The sequence below is a fragment of the Odontesthes bonariensis genome, chromosome 9 (assembly GCF_027942865.1).
Source record: "Odontesthes bonariensis isolate fOdoBon6 chromosome 9, fOdoBon6.hap1, whole genome shotgun sequence".
Taxonomy (NCBI): Eukaryota; Metazoa; Chordata; class Actinopteri; order Atheriniformes; family Atherinopsidae; genus Odontesthes; species Odontesthes bonariensis.
The window spans coordinates 25041192-25063383 of record NC_134514.1 but is presented as its reverse complement, the minus strand read 5'-3'; the positions used below and the strand labels follow the sequence as shown (position 1 = coordinate 25063383).

General features: G+C 41.3%; 3 protein-coding genes across 3 annotated transcripts; 2 read left to right on the top strand and 1 right to left on the bottom strand.

The window, feature by feature from the left end:
• Positions 1-1074: 1074 nt before the first annotated feature.
• slc37a4a (solute carrier family 37 member 4a) lies at positions 1075-6238 on the top strand. The gene is made up of 8 exons (XM_075473800.1): positions 1075-2072; positions 2285-2517; positions 3360-3603; positions 3967-4125; positions 4214-4299; positions 5460-5573; positions 5660-5798; positions 5941-6238. Exons 1-8 carry the CDS (start codon positions 1925-1927, stop codon positions 6105-6107), a joined length of 1290 nt encoding a protein of 429 aa, XP_075329915.1. The 5' UTR covers positions 1075-1924; the 3' UTR covers positions 6108-6238.
• Positions 6239-6588: 350 nt separating this feature from the next.
• On the bottom strand, positions 6589-8711 carry trappc4 (trafficking protein particle complex subunit 4). The gene is made up of 5 exons (XM_075473801.1): positions 8323-8711; positions 7831-8005; positions 7495-7598; positions 6913-7039; positions 6589-6805 (listed from the first exon to the last, which is right to left on the bottom strand). Exons 1-5 carry the CDS (start codon positions 8495-8497, stop codon positions 6727-6729), a joined length of 660 nt encoding a protein of 219 aa, XP_075329916.1. The 5' UTR covers positions 8498-8711; the 3' UTR covers positions 6589-6726.
• A 15-nt stretch (positions 8712-8726) lies between these two features.
• On the top strand, positions 8727-11709 carry rps25 (ribosomal protein S25). Its single transcript, XM_075473802.1, has 5 exons — positions 8727-8819; positions 9559-9648; positions 9740-9923; positions 11459-11560; positions 11656-11709. Exons 1-4 carry the CDS (start codon positions 8817-8819, stop codon positions 11554-11556), a joined length of 375 nt encoding a protein of 124 aa, XP_075329917.1. The 5' UTR covers positions 8727-8816; the 3' UTR covers positions 11557-11560; positions 11656-11709.
• Positions 11710-22192: the final 10483 nt, after the last annotated feature.

Below are 22192 nucleotides of genomic sequence, written 5' to 3'. Positions count from 1 at the left end.
TCTACTGCATCACAGGTCGCCGTTGTCATGGCCTGTCAATCACACAGTAGCCACCCTCTTTAAAAACTCATCCTTACTGTCATGTTTAGTCTACATAACTTACGACATTGACACCATTGTGTGTTGAGGAGGACAATGATTTAGGGACTGATACTATCACCTCATTAGAGATACACTTTCTGAGATATAACATCAGGCGAGGAGTATAACAGAATTATTATTGAAATAGAACTTGTTTTTGTTACTGCTAGAGTCGCCCTCTGCTGGCTATTAGCAAGAATGCACGTGTAAGATATGGATTTAGACCCTATTTCCGGCATTTACATGAATCTATGGTCTAATTAATGAACGGTTTCATTATTTAAAACCCTCCAAACATCAGTACAATAGATAAAGCCGGCTTTTTTATACCGTTACTTTAGTTTGAGGACAGTATTGATTATATCCGGGAAGCAGAGACACCCTTTCCACTTTTAAGACTGGGCTAAAAAATAAAGTATTTTTCTATTCTATTCTATTCTATTCTATTCTATTCAGGTGATCCTGAAACATCCCATAGTTAAGCTGCTATAGGCCTACGCCTTTCCTCACTTTGCTCTCTTTTTCCACCGTTTAATTTCGCAAACGATATTATGTACATGTGACACTGTTTATTCCACGTTGCTGCAGATGGATTCGTACGGAAGAGTATTAGGGCCAGGCATAAGAAAAATATTTATATTTTGCCTGTCGAGATTAAAGTCGAAATGTCAAAAATAAAGTAATTAGATGATGGACCAGAGGAGTTGACTTTTTTCTCGAAAATTTGACTTTATTCTCCACATTCTGACTTTATTCTCCACATTCTGACTTTATTCTCCACATGTCGACTTTAATCTCGAGAGGCAAAATATTATTATTTTTTCTTATGCCTGGCCCTAATACTCTTCCGTAGATTCGTCCCTGACAGGTTCGTATGTTTTTTTGTTTGTTTTTTCTTTAACATTATTTGGCAGCTGGGCGGTGCCAGTCCGCCAAATCCTAGCTCCCACCCACCACGTGATGCGGAAGTTTCACACTCTCCTGTCAGCGTCGATATAAGCTGCACTTTCATTCAGAACTACTTTATTACAAGCCGAGGTAAAGTTTTTTTGTGAGAAGGCTCGGGCGAATAATTGCGTCCCTGCACAGGAAGTCTGGCCTACAAAGGTGGTCGTATGCTTCTCTCTCTCTTTTTTCATTTGCAATCCAGGCCAAAAAGTTTTGCACACAGCCTACTTTTTTAAATGAACGATCAAAAGTTGAGATTTGATCTTACTTTAACTGAACATAAATGCTGTATATATTGTGTGCCTTTTTTGGATTCATTTCACTGCAACTCACATTTGTAATTTAAGAGCATTTTTGAGGTCATCATCATATTACAAACGGTGCCTGTTGCAGACAGTGTTTCTGCCTGTTAGTTCTTTCCTGGTGAGGGTTATTAGTTCACACACCCCTTCACTTGGACAGGATCCTTTCTCTTGCTGTGTCATAAGCATCGAACTCCCTGGTAAATTATTAAGCGCATCAGTCCCAGGACTCCTTCAGTAACATGCTCACATGGACAAACAGCATCAAAGGACAACAACAGCCCGATAAGAGACGGGGACACAACAGAGCATGTTCCTTCTTGGTGGCTCAGACTGACGCTTTTTCTGTTCAGCTGTCTTGCAACACATGGTAGCGACCCGAATTCAATAGGCTTCAGGGTAGAGAAGTTGACCATTAACCTCCCACTGATTGCAAACACCTCCTCACTTTCGAGCAGCTGCTTCTGCACCGTGGATCCTGAAGCAAAGTTCAGTGTCACAGGCAGCGCAGGTCTGTCAAAAGGCAGGAGCGTGTTCACCTCTCCGGAATCTCTCTGTTTTTCTCCACATCTGTAAGGACGACAGCTGCAAACATGGCATCGGCAGGCTACGGATACTACAGAAGCACGATATTTCTGGCCATGTTTGTTGGGTACACGCTGTATTACTTCAACAGAAAGACCTTCTCCTTTGTAATGCCCTCTCTGATGCAAGAAATTACGCTGGATAAGGATGACCTGGGTATGATACACCTTCCTTTGCAATAAGCCAATAACTATTTTGTGCATTCTTTGTAACAACACTGTTAACAACATAACTACGTTCCTTCTTTATTATATTTCTTATTAATCCCTTAAACATCATAGACATGGCCCATGTCTAACTTCGGCATCTTACTTGTCAGAGATATTTAGGACCGGAATAATGCATCTGCTGCTGTTTTCTTTGTCCAGGAATGATCACGAGCAGTCAGTCTTTGGCCTATGCTATCAGTAAGTTTATCAGCGGCGTGCTTTCGGACCAGATCAGCGCCCGCTGGCTCTTCTCCATTGGTCTGTTCGTGGTGGGAGGCATCAACGTGGTCTTCTCTTGGTCCTCCACTGTCGCCGTCTTCTCTGCCCTGTGGTTTTTGAACGGCCTGGGCCAAGGCCTGGGCTGGCCCCCGTGCGGCAGGGTGCTGCGGAAGGTATTTGAGCTCCGTCTCAGTAAATAAATGCAAAGATACATCTGTCTCCTCCCTGTCGTAAAGAAGAAACAGGAACGATGGTGTCCTTGAAACCTGGGAGCACACAGTATGACGTGGGCTGAGAAACCTGGTCCAAATCAAACGAATGAAATGGGGAAAGGAAAGCGTTACATGTTGAACATGTTGCCTTAAAATTGTAGTTGCCATGGAGACACATTTTATATCCATTACACAATCGTGACAAAGTGAGATGAGTACAGAATAAATATTATGTCCACTTGAGAAAAAAGCAAGTTTGTACTCTTAGAATAAATGTTCTGGCTTACAAGCAAGCAAGATTAAACAGATAGAACAGCTTCAGATGCAGATGCAGAAGATGTTACCAGCTGATATCTACTAATGTCTTTTGTTATTGTGCTATTAAAAGGCCTGTGAAAGAGCCACGGTTACCCACAGGCTTCACCTTAAGTTTGAACTAAATCTTTAACACCACTAATAATTATTTCATTGTTGTATTGTGTTGCATCAAAGTAAACGTTGTGAAATAACCCTGAACTGAAGCTGCCAAATAAATGTAGCAGTGTGCACCAAAAGCACAATATTTGCCTCTGAACTGTATCAAAAGTAAACGCTCAAAATAAATAGTGAAATAGAAACGAGTCAAAAATTAAACTTAGTTAAATCGTTTACAGTATGTGAGTACATATACCGAGTTGCTTTCCAACCATTAGAACGTGCAGCAGGGGAGCTCGTGTTAGTGGATACGGAAGATAAGATTCTGAGCCTTCCTGCCAAGCGCTGTCCTGATTTCATGTCTGTGTATGTGCTCCTCTTGCTGCCAGTGGTTTGAGCCGTCTCAGTTCGGGACGTGGTGGGCCATTCTCTCCTGCAGCATGAATCTGGCCGGCAGCCTGGGCCCCATCATTGCCACAGTCCTGGCCGAGAGTTACAGCTGGAGGGCCATACTGTCTGTCTCTGGAACCATCTGCATGGCCGTCTCCTTCGTTTGCCTGCTGGTGATCAAGAACGAGCCGAAAGACGTGGGGCTGCCCAGCGTGGAGACTTCAGCCAAAAAGAGCAAAGGAGGTGAGATCGACTGTTCGAGAAAGTTTGCCGACAGTTTGGAGCCGGTTTGAGCCGCTGCTTTTCTCACAAAGGCCGCTGTTTCAACACAGGCATTTCTTAGATAACAAGTAACTGTTGATTGTGGGAGATGTGCGTGTTGTCATGCGGCCTGAGCCTCAAGTGTTGGGACTAAAGGTAAGTGACTGGGTGGACTCTGCTCCCAGCGTGCCCTGAACGTGCGACTTGTGTCAGGAGCTCAAAAACAAATAGCCGAGTGAGGCATGTAAGGCGAGGAGGCGTGAAATGCATCGGTCTGATTAGTCCTCTGCAGTCATGGGGGAACGCTGCAGATAATGAGTGCTCATCTGTCTGTTTCCTGCTCAGGGTCCTCCAGCAGTGAAAGCACCCTGTCTGAGTTCCTGCTGTCGCCGTACCTGTGGCTGCTGTCCGTGTCCTACCTGGTGGTGTTCGGCGTGAAGACGGCCTGCACGGACTGGGGTCAGCTGTTTCTCATTCAGGACAAGGGCCAGTCGACGCTCATGGGTATGCACGTGGGACAGAGTGGACGCACACCTCCAGGCTGAGACTTTATCCTCTGTTTTCGTGTTAATGGCTGTGTTCCTCCTCGTAGGTAGCTCATACATGAGCGCCCTGGAGGTTGGAGGCCTGTTAGGTAGTCTCGCAGCAGGTTACCTCTCCGACAAAGCCGTGGCTAAAGTGAGTTTACACTTTTGATCTGTTTTTTTCCATTTTCTTTTTTAGGACTGGGCAACGAGTAAAATTTGTAATCTGATTAATCACATGATTTCCCTAATTAATCACGATTAATCGCATTTGTACGCAAAATCCAAAAATGATCCAAAAGTAGTGTATAGCTTTTAGCATTTAGTTTTATTTTAAATGTGCTGCCATATGAATGAAAGTGCCATAACATTTGTTGTGCAAGCACACTTTTAACATCAGCATCTTTATGTAGTTTTTATGTAGAAGCCTCGCTCCACTGTCTGTTTCCTTGAATGACTTGCTGCTATCAGTTGTGTGTTTTGCCTTTAAGTGATATTTTAGACTGGAACTACTACGGTGATAAGACAATTCAACTCGGCAGTGTTTACAGATGACTTTGGTTCTGTCGACTCCGCCGTCTGGAAGAACTTTAAAATGAAAATGGCCGAGTAAAAGATCCGTACCCTTCTCCATGTTTGGTGGATCCGCCGATTACTTTCTTTTCCTGTTCCACAGCAGACAGCAACAGACTTTTCCAAAATAAAAGCCTGTGAGCAACAGACTTTTACAATAATAAAATAAATAATAAAACCTGCATTATTGCGCGAAAAAATACTTATCGCTGTTAAATAATTAGCGAGTTAATGCGATAATAACGAGTTAACTCGCCCAGAATGTTTTATTGATGCTTTTAAGGCCGAAAAGGGTTACAAAACCGCTTGGATTCAATCAAACCCCAGCCAGATTGTACACAGATGTCTTCCTGTAATACAACACCAAAGATTTAAGCCATGCAATTGTTCCTCTTAGTTATTCTGACAAATACATGCATTTGTTAATGATCAGCACTGAGGAGAGCTGAAAAGGCCTGACACGTTCACTGTCACTTTGGACAGATTAGCATAATCATCCCATCCCTGTTTACTGAATCAAGAAAAAGGGTATGCTTTCATACTGCATGCCGTTTAAAGGCCATTAGCTGTTTTTATAGGAAAAACTTAAGACTGCATATTTCTGTGGAAAACAGATGAGGTTTTAGTGGATTAGTCACTACAGGAATTTGACTTTAAAATACAGTCACAATTAACCTATTATACAAAATCCTTCCTTTTGCCAGCAAAACTGCAGTCTCATCGTGTCCTTATTCTGTGCAGCAAGGGATGAGAGTCTATGGCAACCCCCGCCATTTCATCCTGATCTGGATGATGGCTGGAATGTTTGTATCCATGTACCTGTTCAGAGTCACCGTCACTCCCGACAGCTCGAAGGTAACACCAACACAACGTAATAGATTCAAGAATTTCACTCAACACAGTTCACGTCAGACCCAGTCATCCCTCATCTGTTCATTCAGGTGTGGATACTTAGCCTGGGTGCTGTTTTTGGCTTCTCCTCTTATGGACCAATAGCATTGTTTGGAGTTATAGCCAATGAGAGTGCCCCATCCAACTACTGTGGGACATCACATGCCATAGTTGCCCTAATGGCCAACAGTAAGTTTATTGTTTTTTTTAGCACCACATTCACCTGCTGCACAGCTAAGAAAAGAAAAAAAAACTAATTTAGCCTGAAGTAACACAAACGGTGCTTTGCATGCGATGCCATTTTTATTTTCCTCATTTGTGTTTCCCATAGTCGGTGGTTTCCTTTCTGGATTACCATTCAGCACCATCGCCAAGCACCATGGCTGGGAAACGGCCTTCTGGGTAGCAGAGGTCAGCTGTCTGGTCACCACCGTCGGATACTTCCTGCTACGCAACATCCGAACCAAGATGGGACACGTGTCCAAGAAGAAAGACTAACATGACCTCATTTTCACATTTTCTTACTCGATTTTTTTTGTTTGTTTGTTTTTTTTATATATACACACCACAGTATTTCCACTGTCACCATTACAGGACATTGACATTAATGAAGCTCAGAAGTTGAAAAACTTTTTTCCTGAAGAATCTGTTGTGCCACGTGTCTGTTAGCGCCATCGGTGTCGGCAAAGGGAAGGAAATAACTGCACGTCGTGTTTCTAACAATGAAATGTGAAAAATGACACGGCAGAACGTCACAATGAATTCTACATTAACAGAGTTTAACGATGCTCTCATTACCCATCCTGAATGGAAGTGCAAGACTGACACAGCCTTTTCAGAAGAGAGCGCAAATGTGTCGTCTCAATTCTGAGACAGTCAGAGGCTTGAATAAACTACACTGTGTCATTTTCATAGTTTAAGCTCCATGACCCAGTCGTATACATCCAATACACATACAGCCAAAAACAAAGGCGAAATGGAACATTTATGTACAGTATGGGGTTTATTCTGTCAAGTATTTACAATGACTTAATAAGCAACAATGAAAAAGAAACAACAAAAACATAAAAAAAGCACTTATTTCTGTCCAGAGTGTCAACATCCTGTCTTCTCTGCCTTAAGACCCAGCTCCAAAGTTGCCAGCCTTCTCTGCAACCTCCAGTGCACTCTTCAGATTCTGATCGAATAGCTCACACCTGAAATCCAAACAACACAGGCACTGAATGTGGGCGTTCTAGCTCTGAACTGCGGGAAACGCCAATGTTAGATCTAATCCCAGAAGGCAACATAATCTCTCCTTCACCTGATCGGCATTTCCAGAGAGTAGAACGGGTTCTTGAGAGCAAAATCCGAATAGATCTCGTAGATCTTCCTCAGCAGCGTATCGGTACCAGACTGCCGAGGGTCTGCCAGCACAATAAACTTGATGCCTGAGAGAGCAGAGATGGAACAGCAATGAGACACAGCCCAGTTCAAAACCGATCACAGTTAAATGCACAGCGAGCGCTAAGATATATACGCGTTTCAGATGAAGGTCACCGAGCCGGGACGTATTTTCTGGGACGATATAATGATAAGCCACAACATTAAAACCACTCTCATTTAAGTGCATGTTCCCTCGGCACAAAACAGTCATTTTGTGTAAAAAAATAAATAAAAAAATGTGTCAAGGAACACGACAAGGCATATGGTTTTCTTGTTGTGGCTGATGTTATCCCCTGCTTTTCCCAGACAAGCGTCCCATCACCAAGCAAAAACACAATAGAAGCGTTTGGATTCAAACTTTTCCGATCACCAATCCATATTCTGCACTTCTATTCCTACTTCATCCACACATCCAGTGTTTGGATACAGTGTTTGGTGTTTGTTACATTGCATCACTGACCCGTGAGCGTCTGAAAGCAGTGGAGTTTGAAGACGTCAGTTTCCAGCATCTCAATTCCCGAACTGCCAACTTCAGGAGACAGTTGTGAACCTATGGCAAATAACCTTGAGGGGGGGGGGTGACAGACAAGTGTGTGTTGTCATCAGAGGCTCACTCCGCTCCAGTTCACTTTCAAAATGGAAAGTGAACTGTGAAAGTGTAGAAATGTACTTATCCATTTAGAAAGTTCTATGATACTACGGTCACTCACAACACGAAGATAGCCGACCAGAAAAAATAAGCTACTCATATAAGACCTTGTGTTACACACACACACAACAACAACTCCAGACTTACGAGTGGAACATAGATGCCAGCATCAGCTTCTCGTTGGAGCTCAGGCGAGCACGTCCAAAACGAATGGACACCGGGTAATTTGAGGCGTCTTTTAAATATTCAAGGATGTCCTTTCCATCGGCTGTACTCTTTCCCATCACATCGACTCCATTGATGGACAGTACCGCGTGTCCCACTAGGAAACAACGAGGCAAGCGCTTCAGTTTTCATACGATTCGGTTTTAAGTCGCTCGGTCAGAAAAGATTATTCAGTAACAATGGACTAACAGGCATCTGTTTTAGCATCTAGGCCACTTTGAATGTGACAGTAAGACAGCAAAGGAGAAACATTTGAGCCAAATTAGTGAACAGAAAACTCTCCAGAATGACTATGGACTTGCTGAGTTCAAACATGACATAGATAACTTGACCATAGATAGCCTTGTTGCTCATTCAGCATTGGATAACACAGGGTTAAGGGTAGCTAGCTAACGATGTGCTCTGAAACGTTACCTTTAATTCCGTCCCGCTGTCCAAACGATACAATCACCTTTTCGTCGTGATGCTTTAGCACCAAGTCTAAAGGATAGCTGAAGGTCTTCTCGACCTCACTTCTCGGGACATAGTTGTCATACTGGTAAATTAAACCTCCAGCTTTATTCACCAGGTACACACTGAATATCACCATCTTTGCGACGTCCTTCCCAGCTGACTAAACTGTCACGTGATCTCCACGGGCAGAAAGACCCACAACCAACCAAATTTCTTCTTTCCACGTTTGATTGATGTTAAAACATTTTTTGTCGTTTTAACAAAGTCTTACCCACTGGTGTGTGAAGTTGTTCTCCGAGGCTACATTTATTCATAAAAAAAAATCAAGACAGACTGCAAAAGAGGAGAGAACGCCAACTCCCATAACTCCTTGCGTCATTTCCGCATATACAGGTTGTCTAAGGGGTTTTTGCACGGGTGAACTTCCTTTCGCTCCGACATCTTGACGAGGAAACATGGTGAGGACAGTTATTCCACATTTTGTGTGGCAAAGTGAACCTCTCTCGTTTTGCGTTTGATTAAAAAGGCTCGTAATAATTCTTGAAACCATTCAGCAAGAATGCCGTTTCCCTATTCCGAAAGAATGTGAACGAAGCCACCAATCGCTATATTTTGCGGAGTTAGCGTCTAGCTTGGTAGCTAGTGTGCTAATTCTACCATGCTTCCAGCTCTGCTCTGCTAGCACACACGAAGCCGAAACAAAGTAGTCACCAGTAGTTGCTCATTATACACAACCATACCCGCTAATGCTCAAGTAGTAGTGATGGCAGTAAATACTTAAAGCAATTTCCGCTAATGATCACGATCACAAGATGTGCCATCGATGATTTCCAGTTGGGGAAAGACAAAAAAAAAAGACTAGGCCGTCCCATGCCGGTGTAACACCAGATGCTGTGACCCATCACACTTTGTGGCTTGATGGGCCGTTTAATTTATTGCCAATGTTTTCATCTTGATTTTAGCCTCGAATGCCTGTACCTACATAAGGAGCTGTTTTAATGTCAAATACCTACTGTTTGTAAATCCTTATATGTAAGATATATGGCCTATCATCTTTGGAGATGTAAAATAAAGGGTATTTACATTTCTTCAACATAACTCAAAAGTATCCCCACCCATGGTTTGTTCCACCAGAGTCACGTATAGCTTGAGTCTGAGCGGGAGTAAAGTGCTATAATGTGATGTCTATGTTTCCAGCCTCCTAAGCAGGATAAGAAGAAGGACAGTGGGAAGTCCAAGAAGGACAAAGACCCAGTCAACAAATCTGGAGGCAAAGCCAAGAAGAAGGTACGCAGCAGTTAATATCCATCTCACCCTTTATGCTAAGCGCTTGCAAGGTTTTTGTCTAAAATAAAAATGTGTTTTTGATTGTGAGCAGAAGTGGTCCAAGGGAAAAGTGAGGGATAAGCTCAACAACCTGGTCCTCTTCGACAAGGCCACCTACGAGAAGTTGTACAAAGAAGTTCCCAACTACAAGCTCATCACCCCCGCTGTTGTGTCAGAAAGGCTGAAGATCCGTGGCTCTCTGGCCAGGAACGCCCTCCAGGAACTGCTCGCCAAAGGTGAACCGCACGCCTTCAGTTCAAGGTCTTAAATGAAACGTGTTTAATGGGATGAAATGAAACGGTCCGGCGTCACAATGTGTAACACCTGTGCATGGGGGCAGTTTCGCATGTTTGTTGTTCCAGTAGTTATTTTTGAAAGCGAGGAAGTGAGGTGTCTGCATGATTTATTCCCTGGAATAAAGGGCCGTGTATACTCTCGCAGCAGTGTGTCGCAGTGAGCTTGTCGCAGACATGACGCAGTTATTTTTGATTTATGCCCAATTTTGAAGCGCGGCCTGCGCTATGTTAATCCCACGCCACAACGCAAGAGGGACAATCACGAACAAGCTAGGATTGTGGGTGTGGTGGGTGGCGCGTTTCTCTTCCGGTTACGGAGGTCATTCAACAACAATGGCGACTGGACAAATGCGCACTTTGATTGAGATGCAGCTGATCGATCTAGAAATAGAAGAAATATTGCTACTACTGGAGCTGGCAGAGCGGCGAAAGAAGCGTCACGGTTAGCACGGATGGTGTCACCATTAGCCGGTTAGCAAACCGGAAATACGCATAGTGTAGAGCGGATGTAGAGTTGACCAATCAGAGGCCTCCTTTCTCTCCTCCCTGTGACGATATCTGCGGCACTGTCTGCGGTTAGTTACAATTTTGTGGAGGTGCACCAGAGTGTCTGCGTAAGGGGCGGGGGGCATGTCTGTGTTAACTGCGACACACGCAGACGACCTGGTTTCCGACCATAAATTGCCCTTAGGGGGAAAAGGCCATTTTAAGCTTTAAATGGACTGTTCTACACTCTCAGAGAAGGCTCGTTCAGCAGAATGTGTACGTCTTGTAATAAGTGGAGATGATTGTGGGTCCAGCTTTATAAAATGGCAACAGTAGCATCTTTTGCCTCGTAAAAATGTTGGGACGCTACATTGAGCAAATGTGCCCCTCAGTGTAAATGTGAATGCTGAATGCATCTAGGTCAGAATGGTTCTGCAGCATTTCATTGTGTGCACCAAAATGACACTGAATCACGCACGTAATCTGCAGCATTGCTTCTTTTTATTTCTTTTGAGATCATTTAGCCTCTCCTCTTTTAAATTCTTAAAATCCAAAATTTGGCAGGCGGCACAGAGAACTTGCTGTTTCAAAACTAAATTAAATAAATGAAGCATGTCCTCGTCTCACATCATCAAATGGTTATTTGGTGCGATTGTCTTGATGAATCCCGGTTCTCATTTCTTACTGTCCTGTGTGAGCATACGCGGCACCAGCTTTGATTTCCATTGCCTATTGAATGTTCCAAAAGTAAATGAGTTTTATCAGTACATTCAAAACAACTGTATGAAACTTGACTGCATTGGTTGTGAAGCACTTATAAGTTATTCAGACAGTATTTACCTTTTATTTCTCTCTGCGCTTTAAAACCAAGGTGTTTTGAGACTTGTTTTCCTGCCGCTTTGTTGTGCTGTCTGACGGGGAAGCGGCTGCATTAATGAATATAGATGGGTTTGACTGAGACTGCGCTGACCCGTTTTTTTTCTTTCTAGGCATGATCAAACTGGTGTCCAAACACAGAGCACAGCTGATTTACACTCGTAACACCAAGGGTGGAGATGAGGAGGCAGCAGCAGCAGAGAAGGCATAATCAGGTACAGCTAAAGACTTGACTTTTCACCATATTGTGTTCTCAGGCCCTGATCAGCTTTTTTTTTTTAATTTAATTACTTTTTTCCCCTCTTTGCAGGTTCTCCTGTGAGCTGTTTGTAATGAAAGGTGTAATAAAAATGTAAAGACAAAACACGAGTCTTGTCCTTAATTTGTTTGCTGTTCATGTTTCATACACCATTGGTATATGAAATATAAGTTAATTACTTTGTCAGTCAGTGGGGTTACATGGCACTAAAGAATTAGATTAATGGCTAAAATACAATAAGACAGTTATTAAGTTCATGTATACACCTTAGTCTGACTAAAAATTGGACCGGCAAGATGAATAAAGTATTTTTCTATTCTATGAAACTCTCTCAACATGCTTATTGCACAAACGGCGCGTTCTCCATCGCGTTGTTTGTTTCTTTCCGACGGCGGCGACAACGACAGTAATATCGTCTCCTTTGACTTCCAGGTCATGACCCTGGGAAAAGATCTCGAGCATGCGCAGAACCACGTGCTTCACCGTCTACAAGCACGTTTAGTGTGACTATCAACCGAGTTATCTCGGGGTCTTAGACTGCGAGTAACTCGATCCGGTCCAATTTTTAGTCAAACTAAGGTGTATACACAAACTTCATAACTCTTGTCTTATTGTAATTTAGCCATTGATCCGATTCTTTCAGTGCCATGTAACCCCACTGAGTGAAGAGACGACCCTAATCGGTAAGTGTACACTTGAGTTCTGCCCTACATCCCACTGCCCAGAGTCAACCAATCTGTCCTTGTTAAAGTTTCCATGAAATCACCATATGCACATTTAATTTTTGTTTATATCCTCGTTTGTTCATTCTGAAGAGCGTAAAGTCGCCAGTACTGGGACTGACTGGCAAGTTTCAGGTCTTTTACATAGATGTATTGGTGAGTAAGTGGCAGGTGCACATTAATGTTGGGATAAGTTGAGCTCTAGGACAAAATAAACTAGTGTTCTTCTTTATTTGTATGAGGATGCACTTGAAAGCGATGGGGACAAACCTTAAAATTTAAGTGCCTCTGATCTGAGAGTCCTCTCCAAGTGTAGGCAGATGTGTCGAAGTGCAAAATTCAGGTGTGGTTGTCTACTTTGATGGCAGCACTTATTTAATATAAGTGTTGTCATATGTGAGCGTGAAGTCGACATTCATTGATGTTCATTGTCTACTAAAAATGGATGCAGAAAATAAGCACTTTGGCTGTTGGGACACGTCATTTAACGCAATCCGATGTTGTGGGTGTCCTGATGATTGTGTTCAGTTCTCTACTGTGAAACACTATGCTGTGAATTTCAAATCCTGACTCGGCTGATGTTGCTTTCAGGGTTAAGATGGATCGTTTCTCACTTGGCTTGAGAGATTCATCATTTAGGTTCTCCATTTGTCTTTTAAAAAGCCGCCGGCAGCAAAATGATATGAGATATTGATAAGGGTGCCTTGAAATAAAGAAGCTGTCTTTACTGTCAAAACATTTGCTCGGGGCACAAGATCCACGGGAGCTTTGTGATGGATGCCGTAAGCCGTCTCTTTGTCACCACCACACAGCACCACCTCTAGCAGCAAGTGCAAAAACAAAGTGCGGGGTTCGCGCCACCCAACATGCGGCCGTGCATCAGCCTGAGAGAAAACAAACCCACAACTGTTTGTCTTCACTGATGGCCCCGCGAGTGGCTCTCTAAACACACTCTTCATGACCTCAGATGGATTCTTAGTGTTACTTTAAGGTCAGCTTCTTGTTCAGGAGAAGGTTCTTAAGCCAAACGACAAATGGTGTTTTTGTTTTGTGAATGAAATGGCATTTGTTTCCTCTGTCGGAGGTGGTCACAATCTGCAGAGGGAACCTGTCCGTGTGGCTCAGAAAATCACTTTTCACACTGACACTGCTAAAAAAAAATCTTGGCTTTCAAAATCAGTGCTCAGGTTTTCTAAATGTAATATATTCATGAATGCCTCACATCTAGACAGCTGTTTGTCATATGCACAAGTAGAACGTGTGTTGCCTTTGATGAAACGTGCACCACCAGACTTCATAAAAAGGATTCAGTCAAACTGAATGGCAAGAAAATGCCCTGCAGTCATCCGCATTAAAACAGGATGTTAAAAAAAACCTGTACAATACATGACAAGAGTTGCTGGAAGGACACTAATTAAGTGCATTGGGTTGAACATAGGGGGGAAGAGACTTGGAAAAAGCCAGAAAAGCTCAAAGGTATGGAAGTTTTTCTGTGCCATCAGTTTGAATACGAATTTGTAATATTGAATTTTTACAGCATCAAAATCAGACTTTGAATTTGAAAAACCAACAGTGTAAAAAAAAAAATCAATTTCTAAAAACAAAAATCAGCGTAAAAAAATGTAACATCTAAAAAAAAAATCCAGTGGACAAAAATTCAACATCTAAAAATTCAGTGGAAAAAAATCAACTTCAAAATATTCAGTGGAAAAAATATTCAACTTCAAAAAAAAAATTCTGTGGAAAAAAAACCAGACTTAACATCTGGGTAAACAGGGAGAAGCAATCGATCCCTGTCTCAATTCATCCAATGGCAGCCAATCAAGTTACGCTCCATTGGACAGATGAGCCATGTCCACCAACACGGGTGATGGTGCTTCGGTGAGTGAGTTTACTTTACTTGCCATTTGTGTTAGTAAAATTGAGTAATAGATATTACTCTATATCTATTGAGCTGATCTGTCCATATTCTCCATGTTGTTGCTCGTCACGTTATCCTCCTAGTCCTGTACCGAATTCGGGTGGGGGATAGTAACTCCATCTCCAGTTAACGTATTTAAACTCTGTTCCCATTGTAAGGACATTATTAGCTATACGATCTGCGAGTGGGCTGTCAAAGCTAGCATCATCTGTTTACATTGGCAAACGCTGCACAAACTACTTCCGGCGGAAATGAAGTGCATTTGTGGAGGGTAATGGCGCCGCCCAGGGTTTGTCGCGTAAAATTGCCCATACATGGAACTGAAGATTGCCGTGTGTGATCATGACCTCCTGAACAGAACTGAAAAGCAGCTGAAACACTGATTTGGAGGAAACACACCGCTGTTGTTTCAGGTCCTGACATACCACATTTAGACAGACTTGAACATACCAAATCTGTCTAAATGTGTGTAAGTCTACACCTAAATACACACTTTGTGTGCTTATCTGCAGATACAAATAAGGGGCACTCTAGAATGTACACATTCCAGAATGTGTACATTCCAGGATGTGTAGAATGTACACATTCTGGTGAGAAGACAGGTGGTTTAACAGATTAATTCAATTCAATTCAAAAATACTTTATTTATCCCTGAGGGAAATTAAATGTTGATGTAGCTCAATTAAATCAAGGAGTTATTATAGATGCTGATGGCTGTGGGCAGGAATGATTTCCTGTAGCGGTCTGTTTTGCATCCAAACTGAAGAAGCCTTTGACTGAAGAGACTCTGTTTTCCGATAACAGTCTCATGGAGAGGATGTTCAGGGTTGTCCATAATTCTCTTGATTTTATGCAAAATCCTTCTTTGCATTATCGTCTCCAGAGGTTCCACAGTTGTCCCCAGAACAGAACCAGCCTTCCTTATCAGGTTGTTGAGTCTTTTTAGGTCCCTGGTTCTGATGCTGCTGCCCCAACAGATGACGCAAGAGGAAATGACGCTCTCAACAACAGACTTGTAGAATATCTGCAACATCTTGTTGCAAACCTTGAAGGACCTTAGCTTCCTCAAGAAGTACAGTCTGCTCTGTCCTTTCTTGTAGATTCACTGTTGTGTCTCCAGTCCAGTCTGTTGTCCACATGAACACCAAGGTATTTATATTCCTCAACCACCTCCACTTCTTCTCCCATGATGGAAACAGGGTTTGATCTGACCCTGTTTCTCCTGAAATCTACAATCATCTCCTTTGTTTTGTTAACATTCAAGATGAGATGATTGTTCCCACACCATGCCACAAAGCGGTCCACCAGCTCTCTGTACTCAGCTTCTTGTCCATCTCTGATACACCCGACAACTGCAGAGTCATCTGAATATTTCTGTAGATGACAGGAGTCTGACTTGTACTGGAAGTCTGAAGTGTACAGAGTGAAAAGGAATGGTGAGAGTACAGTCCCCTGTGGTGCTCCTGTGCTGCTGATCACCTGGTTAGACACACAATTCTTCAGTCTGACAAACTGTGGTCTGTTTGTCAGGTAGTCATTAATCCAGGTGATTGTTGAGGCCTCCACCTGAGTCTTCTGGAGTTTCAGACGAAGCAGATCAGGCTGGATTGTGTTAAATGCACTGAAGAAATCAAAGAACATGATCCTCACAGTGCTGCCTGCTTTGTCCAGATGACAGTGGGTTTGTTGAAGCAGGTGTATGATAGCGTCTTCAACTCCAACTCTTCAATCTAAAATCTCTTGAATCTTTAAATCTCCAAAATTATAAACACATACATATAGATATACCAACATAATCATATACATATATAACTGTTTCATCTTAATGCATTTAGAATGTTTTGTTAGAACAATTGCAGATGTTATCGAAGGCTTCCCAAACCATGTGGGCGGGGCCTAAAAAATCTAGTCCACATCAAAGTTATGTGATGTCATCACGTGATGTACTTGTGATGTCATCTGAAAAGGGGTTCTGAACACCTATTTGAGGAGTCAGTAGCTCACAGATTACGCACATTTAGTGATTCCAGTACTGTTTTACAAGTCACTGACTAACACTAACTTACTAACAGTAAGACAAGGAAATTAACCTAACAGAAATATCTTACTGCAACATAAAACTACATCAACACAATCTGCTTAAACAGAAATGGCTGAATCAGAAGAGATCACTTTGTCAAGATCTACCTGGGAAAGAATCCAGCGTTCTCGGGCCCAACCCCAGGCAAAGCAAACAAGACAGGAAATTGTTGACAAAAATTATCAAATTTTTGAAAAAAAGCTACTTGAGGAAAAATATGGAAATGAAGCGACGAGGAAAAATGGGCTATCCATGAAAGGAATTAGGGAGCAGCGGCAAGTGAAGAAGACGTCTGACGCAGAGAAAATAGAGTTAAAAAAACAGTATAAGCGTACCCATGATGAAATAACCAAACCAAAGTTTTTAAAGCTAGATCCGTGTGTCCAAAGGTTTGACAGAGCTCTCGAAAGCGAACGGCTGAAAAAAGATAATGAAGAGCTAATACAATTTAGAAAAAAGAGAGAAAAAAATCTAAATGAGCACAACAGAAAGATCGATGAAGAGCTGTCACGTAGACATACCGAATCTTGGAAACAACTGCAAGATAAAGCTCATCAACGACGAGTTAATGACAGGGCTTTTGTTCAGCATAACGTGGAGCTGAGCAGGGAAAAGAAAGAACGAGCAGAGAAGGAACGAGAAATGAAGAAGAAGGAACTTCAAAAACTAAAGCTCCAGGATGTACAAGACGTGCAAAACTACAATGCAAAAGTGACACAGAAAAAGGAAGCAACAAAGAAAGCACTCCTGGAAAATGAGTCAATAAAGCTCAAAAGAGATGAAGAAAGAGAGATGAAGAAAACTCTTAATGATGAAGAGGCTCAAAGAAAACTTGCTCGTTGGGTAATGAAGAGGAAACAGCAGGACAGAAACACTGGTCGAGCTCAAATCTTAAAAAAACACCAGATTCCGATACAAATTGCATCAGAAAAGTTGGCAGTCACTCTGAGAGAAGAGGCTGACAGGACAACTCTGATGGAGGAGCGGATATTTAATAAGGCTTCCAAGGAGCAAAATGACAAAGACGCAAAACGACAGGAGAAGGAGAATAAAAAGAAGGCTGCGATGAAAGAGGCCCACTTTAAAAATATTGAAGGCCAGTTAAGAGAAAAAGAGATTAAAAGGAAGACAGAACAACAGATGAACCTCCAGGAAAGGAAAGCCCTATTTGAGTCTGATCGATTATACAAAATTGAAAAAAAGAAAAAGGATCAAATTGAGAGGGAACATGTAGCCTCATTTGGTTACGACAATATCGCCCTCGCTGCAGAAAGAAGCGCCCGGAAACTGAAACTGAAACTGGCTGAACAGGAAGCCGCAGTGAAGTTAGCAGAACGGCATGATGAAAAAACCAAGGACCTGAAGGCATATTTGCAGTCTGAACTTGCCAAGGCTAAAAAAAGTGGACTAAATCTAAAACCTCTCCTTTCAACAAATGTGGGATCTTACGGGATGCTTCTCAATGGAGAAGATCCTGAATTGGATTACAGTGCCTTCCTGCCTCGTGGTGCATTTCCGCATGGGGACCCATTACCCCTACTTGGGACTGACCAGACTCGTCATGTAAAATACAGTCAGGCACTCAAGAGCATGAATGTCCATCTGCCGAACAAAAATCTCAACAATCTGCCACCTCTCGTAGGACCGATTAGAAAGAGGTTTAGAGTAGAGGAGCTACTTAAAAGTAAGACCAAAGAGACAATCAAACTCCCACCAATTTCCCCCACACTAAATCATTACAGCCCTCTCCCAATAATTTCCAACAAGAGAAATTCACCACCAAGTAGCTTCCAAGTATAGGAGTTTTGCTTTGATACTAAGGATATTATAGTAAGGCTTTTTTCTATGGTGCTATGAAGTGGTGATTAATTATTCTTATTCAACCAATGATGAAAGCTATGATTTCTTACTGACAAGTTTGCTTTACGTAAAGTTAATTTGTTAGTATTGTTAGTATTGATCTCTTACAGAAACACCTTTCAAAGACTGGATAGTTAAAACTTCAGTGTGAATATATATTCACATGTAAAAAAAAAAAAAAATCTATATTAAATCCCATTAAAATTGCGTTCCTGATGTTATGTTAGGACATTTGCAGGTCATACTGCACATAAGGTAGTTCAGCCCTGATAAACAAATAAAAGCAGCACTGCTGTTTTTAATGACCATACCAGGAGAGTTACCTGAAAGCACAACCGTTACTTAGGATCCACAAAAAATAAATCAATAAATATAAATAAAAACAATATTTTTTTTAGAAATCTGTCTACTATATATATATCTATATATCTATATATAGATATATATCTATATATATATCTATATATATATACATACATACATACATACATACTTATATATTCATGCTTTTTTTCTAATAGCTTTGTTTCTGATAGAGAGTTTGTCAGTAATGACTTGGTTAAATGTTCTTTTTGACATAATTCACATTGGAAGAAATATGCAATGCATTCTGGGTCACAGGAAGATTGCAGAAGTGCAACCAATAAATTAGAAAGAAAGTATGTCTGAGAGAGACGGTGTGATCGCTTCGCAAACTTGGAATGTTTTCAAATGATGGGAAACTTTCAGTGTCGCTCTACAGCCTGTTATACGGTTCTACTTTCCCAAACACTGTTAAAAACCTTTATTTATTATGAGGTCCTGGTTTGATTATGCACTTTCTGTTTCTCATGGTGAAGCAGATGAGAATGTTGATAACTCTGTATAGGACATAATCAGAATAAACTACCAATTACAAAATCACACATAAATCAAAGTGTCTGTTTCCACAAATGTTTAATCTGCTTCAGTCTTGGTGGGTGTGCTTACCAGGATACGAGTGATTCAGAAGGTCAGAGAGCATGCCTGTGACATTGTTATTTTAAGCAGAATGACGGCAAGTTACAGACACGAGGGAAAAATAAGTCATTCACAGGTTTGGTCAGCATTGGTCAGGTTTGGAAGGAAGTCAGCTAGTAGAGTAGTTTAGTAGAGTCAAGAATCAACCCTAACCATATACAAAGTCCATGTGATTAAATAACAACCTTATATAACCATTAGGATGATGAGACAGGGTTCGATTGCTTCTCCCTGTTTACCCGGATGTTGAGTCTGGTTCTTTTTCTACTGAATTTTTTTCCATTTAATTTTTTTAAGTTGAATTTTTTTTCTACTGAATTTTTGGATGTTGAATTTTTTTCCACTGGATTTTTTTTTTTTTTAGATTATGAGGGGCCGTACAAGCCATTAATCATACTGCCACTCCCATATACATATATTTTATCTCTCACATACATATATTTAATCTCTCACACACATATATTCTCATCTCACATACACATATCACCTCTCACATACATATATTTTATTTGGAACGAATGCAACAAGATTCTGCAGATTCCTTTGTTCATGAGAGGCTCCAAAGAGAACTTTGTGACCATGTAAATATTTTATCTGTATTTCTGTCACAATCAAGAATCATCCAGGATTCAAGGAACAGAGAAGTAGCCAATACACTACAGTCTTTGCATGCAAGTCTGCAGATTGTGCTGGCAGCATCTGAATCGAATCAAAGGAGCAGATCTGAAAACAGTGAAGTCTTTTTGCCCCCAAGAGTCATGACAGGACACCAAGGCCGGCCTCCTTACAACATTTCAGAGGAGCAAATATCTCATTTACTGAATGAACTGGCAAAATATTGCAATATGCTTAGGGGTAAGCAGTCGGACCCTCTATAGGCACAGAGATCGGCTTGGAATTCAACCACTGGCTTATACAGCAATCTCTGATGTCCAACTTAATAGATTTGTTGCAGAAATTCTTCAATCAACCACCAACGCAGCCGGTGAAACGTATGTACATGGGAGCTTAAGGTCACATGGATTACGCATTCAAAGATGGCGTGTTAGACAAAGTCTGCTAGAAATTGATCCTGTTGGTCGATGCTTTAGAAGACGCCATGCAATATAACAACGGATTTACCATGTTTCAACTTCTAATCAATTATGGTGAGAAGTTTGTTAATTTTTTTTTTTAACCAAAAAACAAGTCTTCTACAGTACTGCTGATTAATATTTTCAGTTTTTGTTGTTGAACAAATTTGTTATAGTTCACTAACTTAAATAACCTTATTTGTTAAAAACCAAAAATAAAACAAGTCAAATATGAATTTTTTTTTATTTTGTTTTATTAAATGATTGTGACATTTTTGGCTTTAAGTTTTTCAATTATGAGTTACCTTGGTTTAATTGTTTTCTTAGGCACATAGATGGAAACCACAAACTTGTGAGATGGAGAATGGTGTTCCATGGATGTGTAGACGGGTTCAGCCGGACCATCATCTATCTTGCTTGTCTAGACAACAACAGAGCGTCAAGTATTTTGTCACTATTTATTAGTGGCATTCATAACTTTGGAATACCATCCAGAGTAAGATGTGACCATGGACTAGAAAACACTGGAGTTGCTCGTTTCATGCTTTACTGGAGAGGATTAAACAGAAATAGTGTTACTACTGGCCGGTCAGTGCATAATCAGAGAATAGAGAGATTGTGGGCAGAGTTAAATAGAGTTGTGTCATTCCATTATATTCATCTTTTTAACTTCATGGAGGAGCATGGTGTATTAGATTCACTTAATGAACTGCATTTGTTTTGTCTTCATTACATCTTTCTGCCACGGATTCAGAGAGCTGCAACTGAATTTGAGAATCAGTGGAATAACCATGGACTTTCAACACAAGGAGGGCAAACCCCTCTTCAACTTTGGCAAAGGGGCATAGTCAACAATGTAGGAATACACAATCCAAGTATGAATGGTATTTGTGACATATACAGTCACCATGGCTTTGATGACCACACACCAATTTGTCAGTTACAGAGTCGTAATAATGTTGTTGTTCCATCTATTAATATCACCATCAGTGATCGTATAATGGATTCTCTTTAACAAACCTTTGATGCATTTGAAGATGATGGAAACTATGGTATAGATTTGTTTTGCAATTTAGTATGTTTCCTTGAAAGAAGGCATTCCTAAGACCATTTCCATAAAGGAGATAAAGAATCACTCATGCCAAATATGGATGAGCCTAGAATTGTTCTTACCCATGGCAGATGTAGTTTAAAAATGATCTTCACTGTAATGGTTTCGATAGGAAATAAGACATTTCTCAAAACAGAAAATGGTGTAAAAGTAGTATAAAAATTTTCCCTCAGCTTTTTGCATGCTACAACTGGTATGTTGATGATTTCTTAGTTTATAAACGTCAACTCTTTGAGGTTTGATGGCCCTCTTAGAACCTCTAGTCTTCAGCTCCCTCCACAGAATCTCTATCAGAACTGAGTCAGAAGTCTGGATGGGCCACTCCAAAAAGTTATTTCTTCAATTCACAATAAACATGTTAAAATAAGACTACTTTAAACCTAAATCTGCCTGGGGTATGAATCTTTTTTGGCTTAACTGTACATGTCCAACAAAAGCGACAGTTACCATGGGGAAAGATGAAACAGACCTGTCCTCGCACCAAAAGTGGAAGCTACAGAAAGTTCCACGGTATGGTCCAGAGCACGTTATAATGGCCTCACTCGAGCCATACATCCATATAATCAATGATATGTTCATGAATGGAGAGACACATCATGATATCTCACAGAAATGGCAAGAAATGGGTGTCCAGCGGGGATGCTCTAAGAGCAGTGTCCGGAGACTGCTTGCAAAAAACAGCATTCTTGGACCGGTCATCCTACCCATAGACACCCATAGAGTATTCAACATGCCAGAGCACTGTGCGGCGTATTCCTGTGCAAATCGGCAGACGATTGCGAACAGGGTTCGGGGGATTACTTTTCACAAGTAAGATTCAAC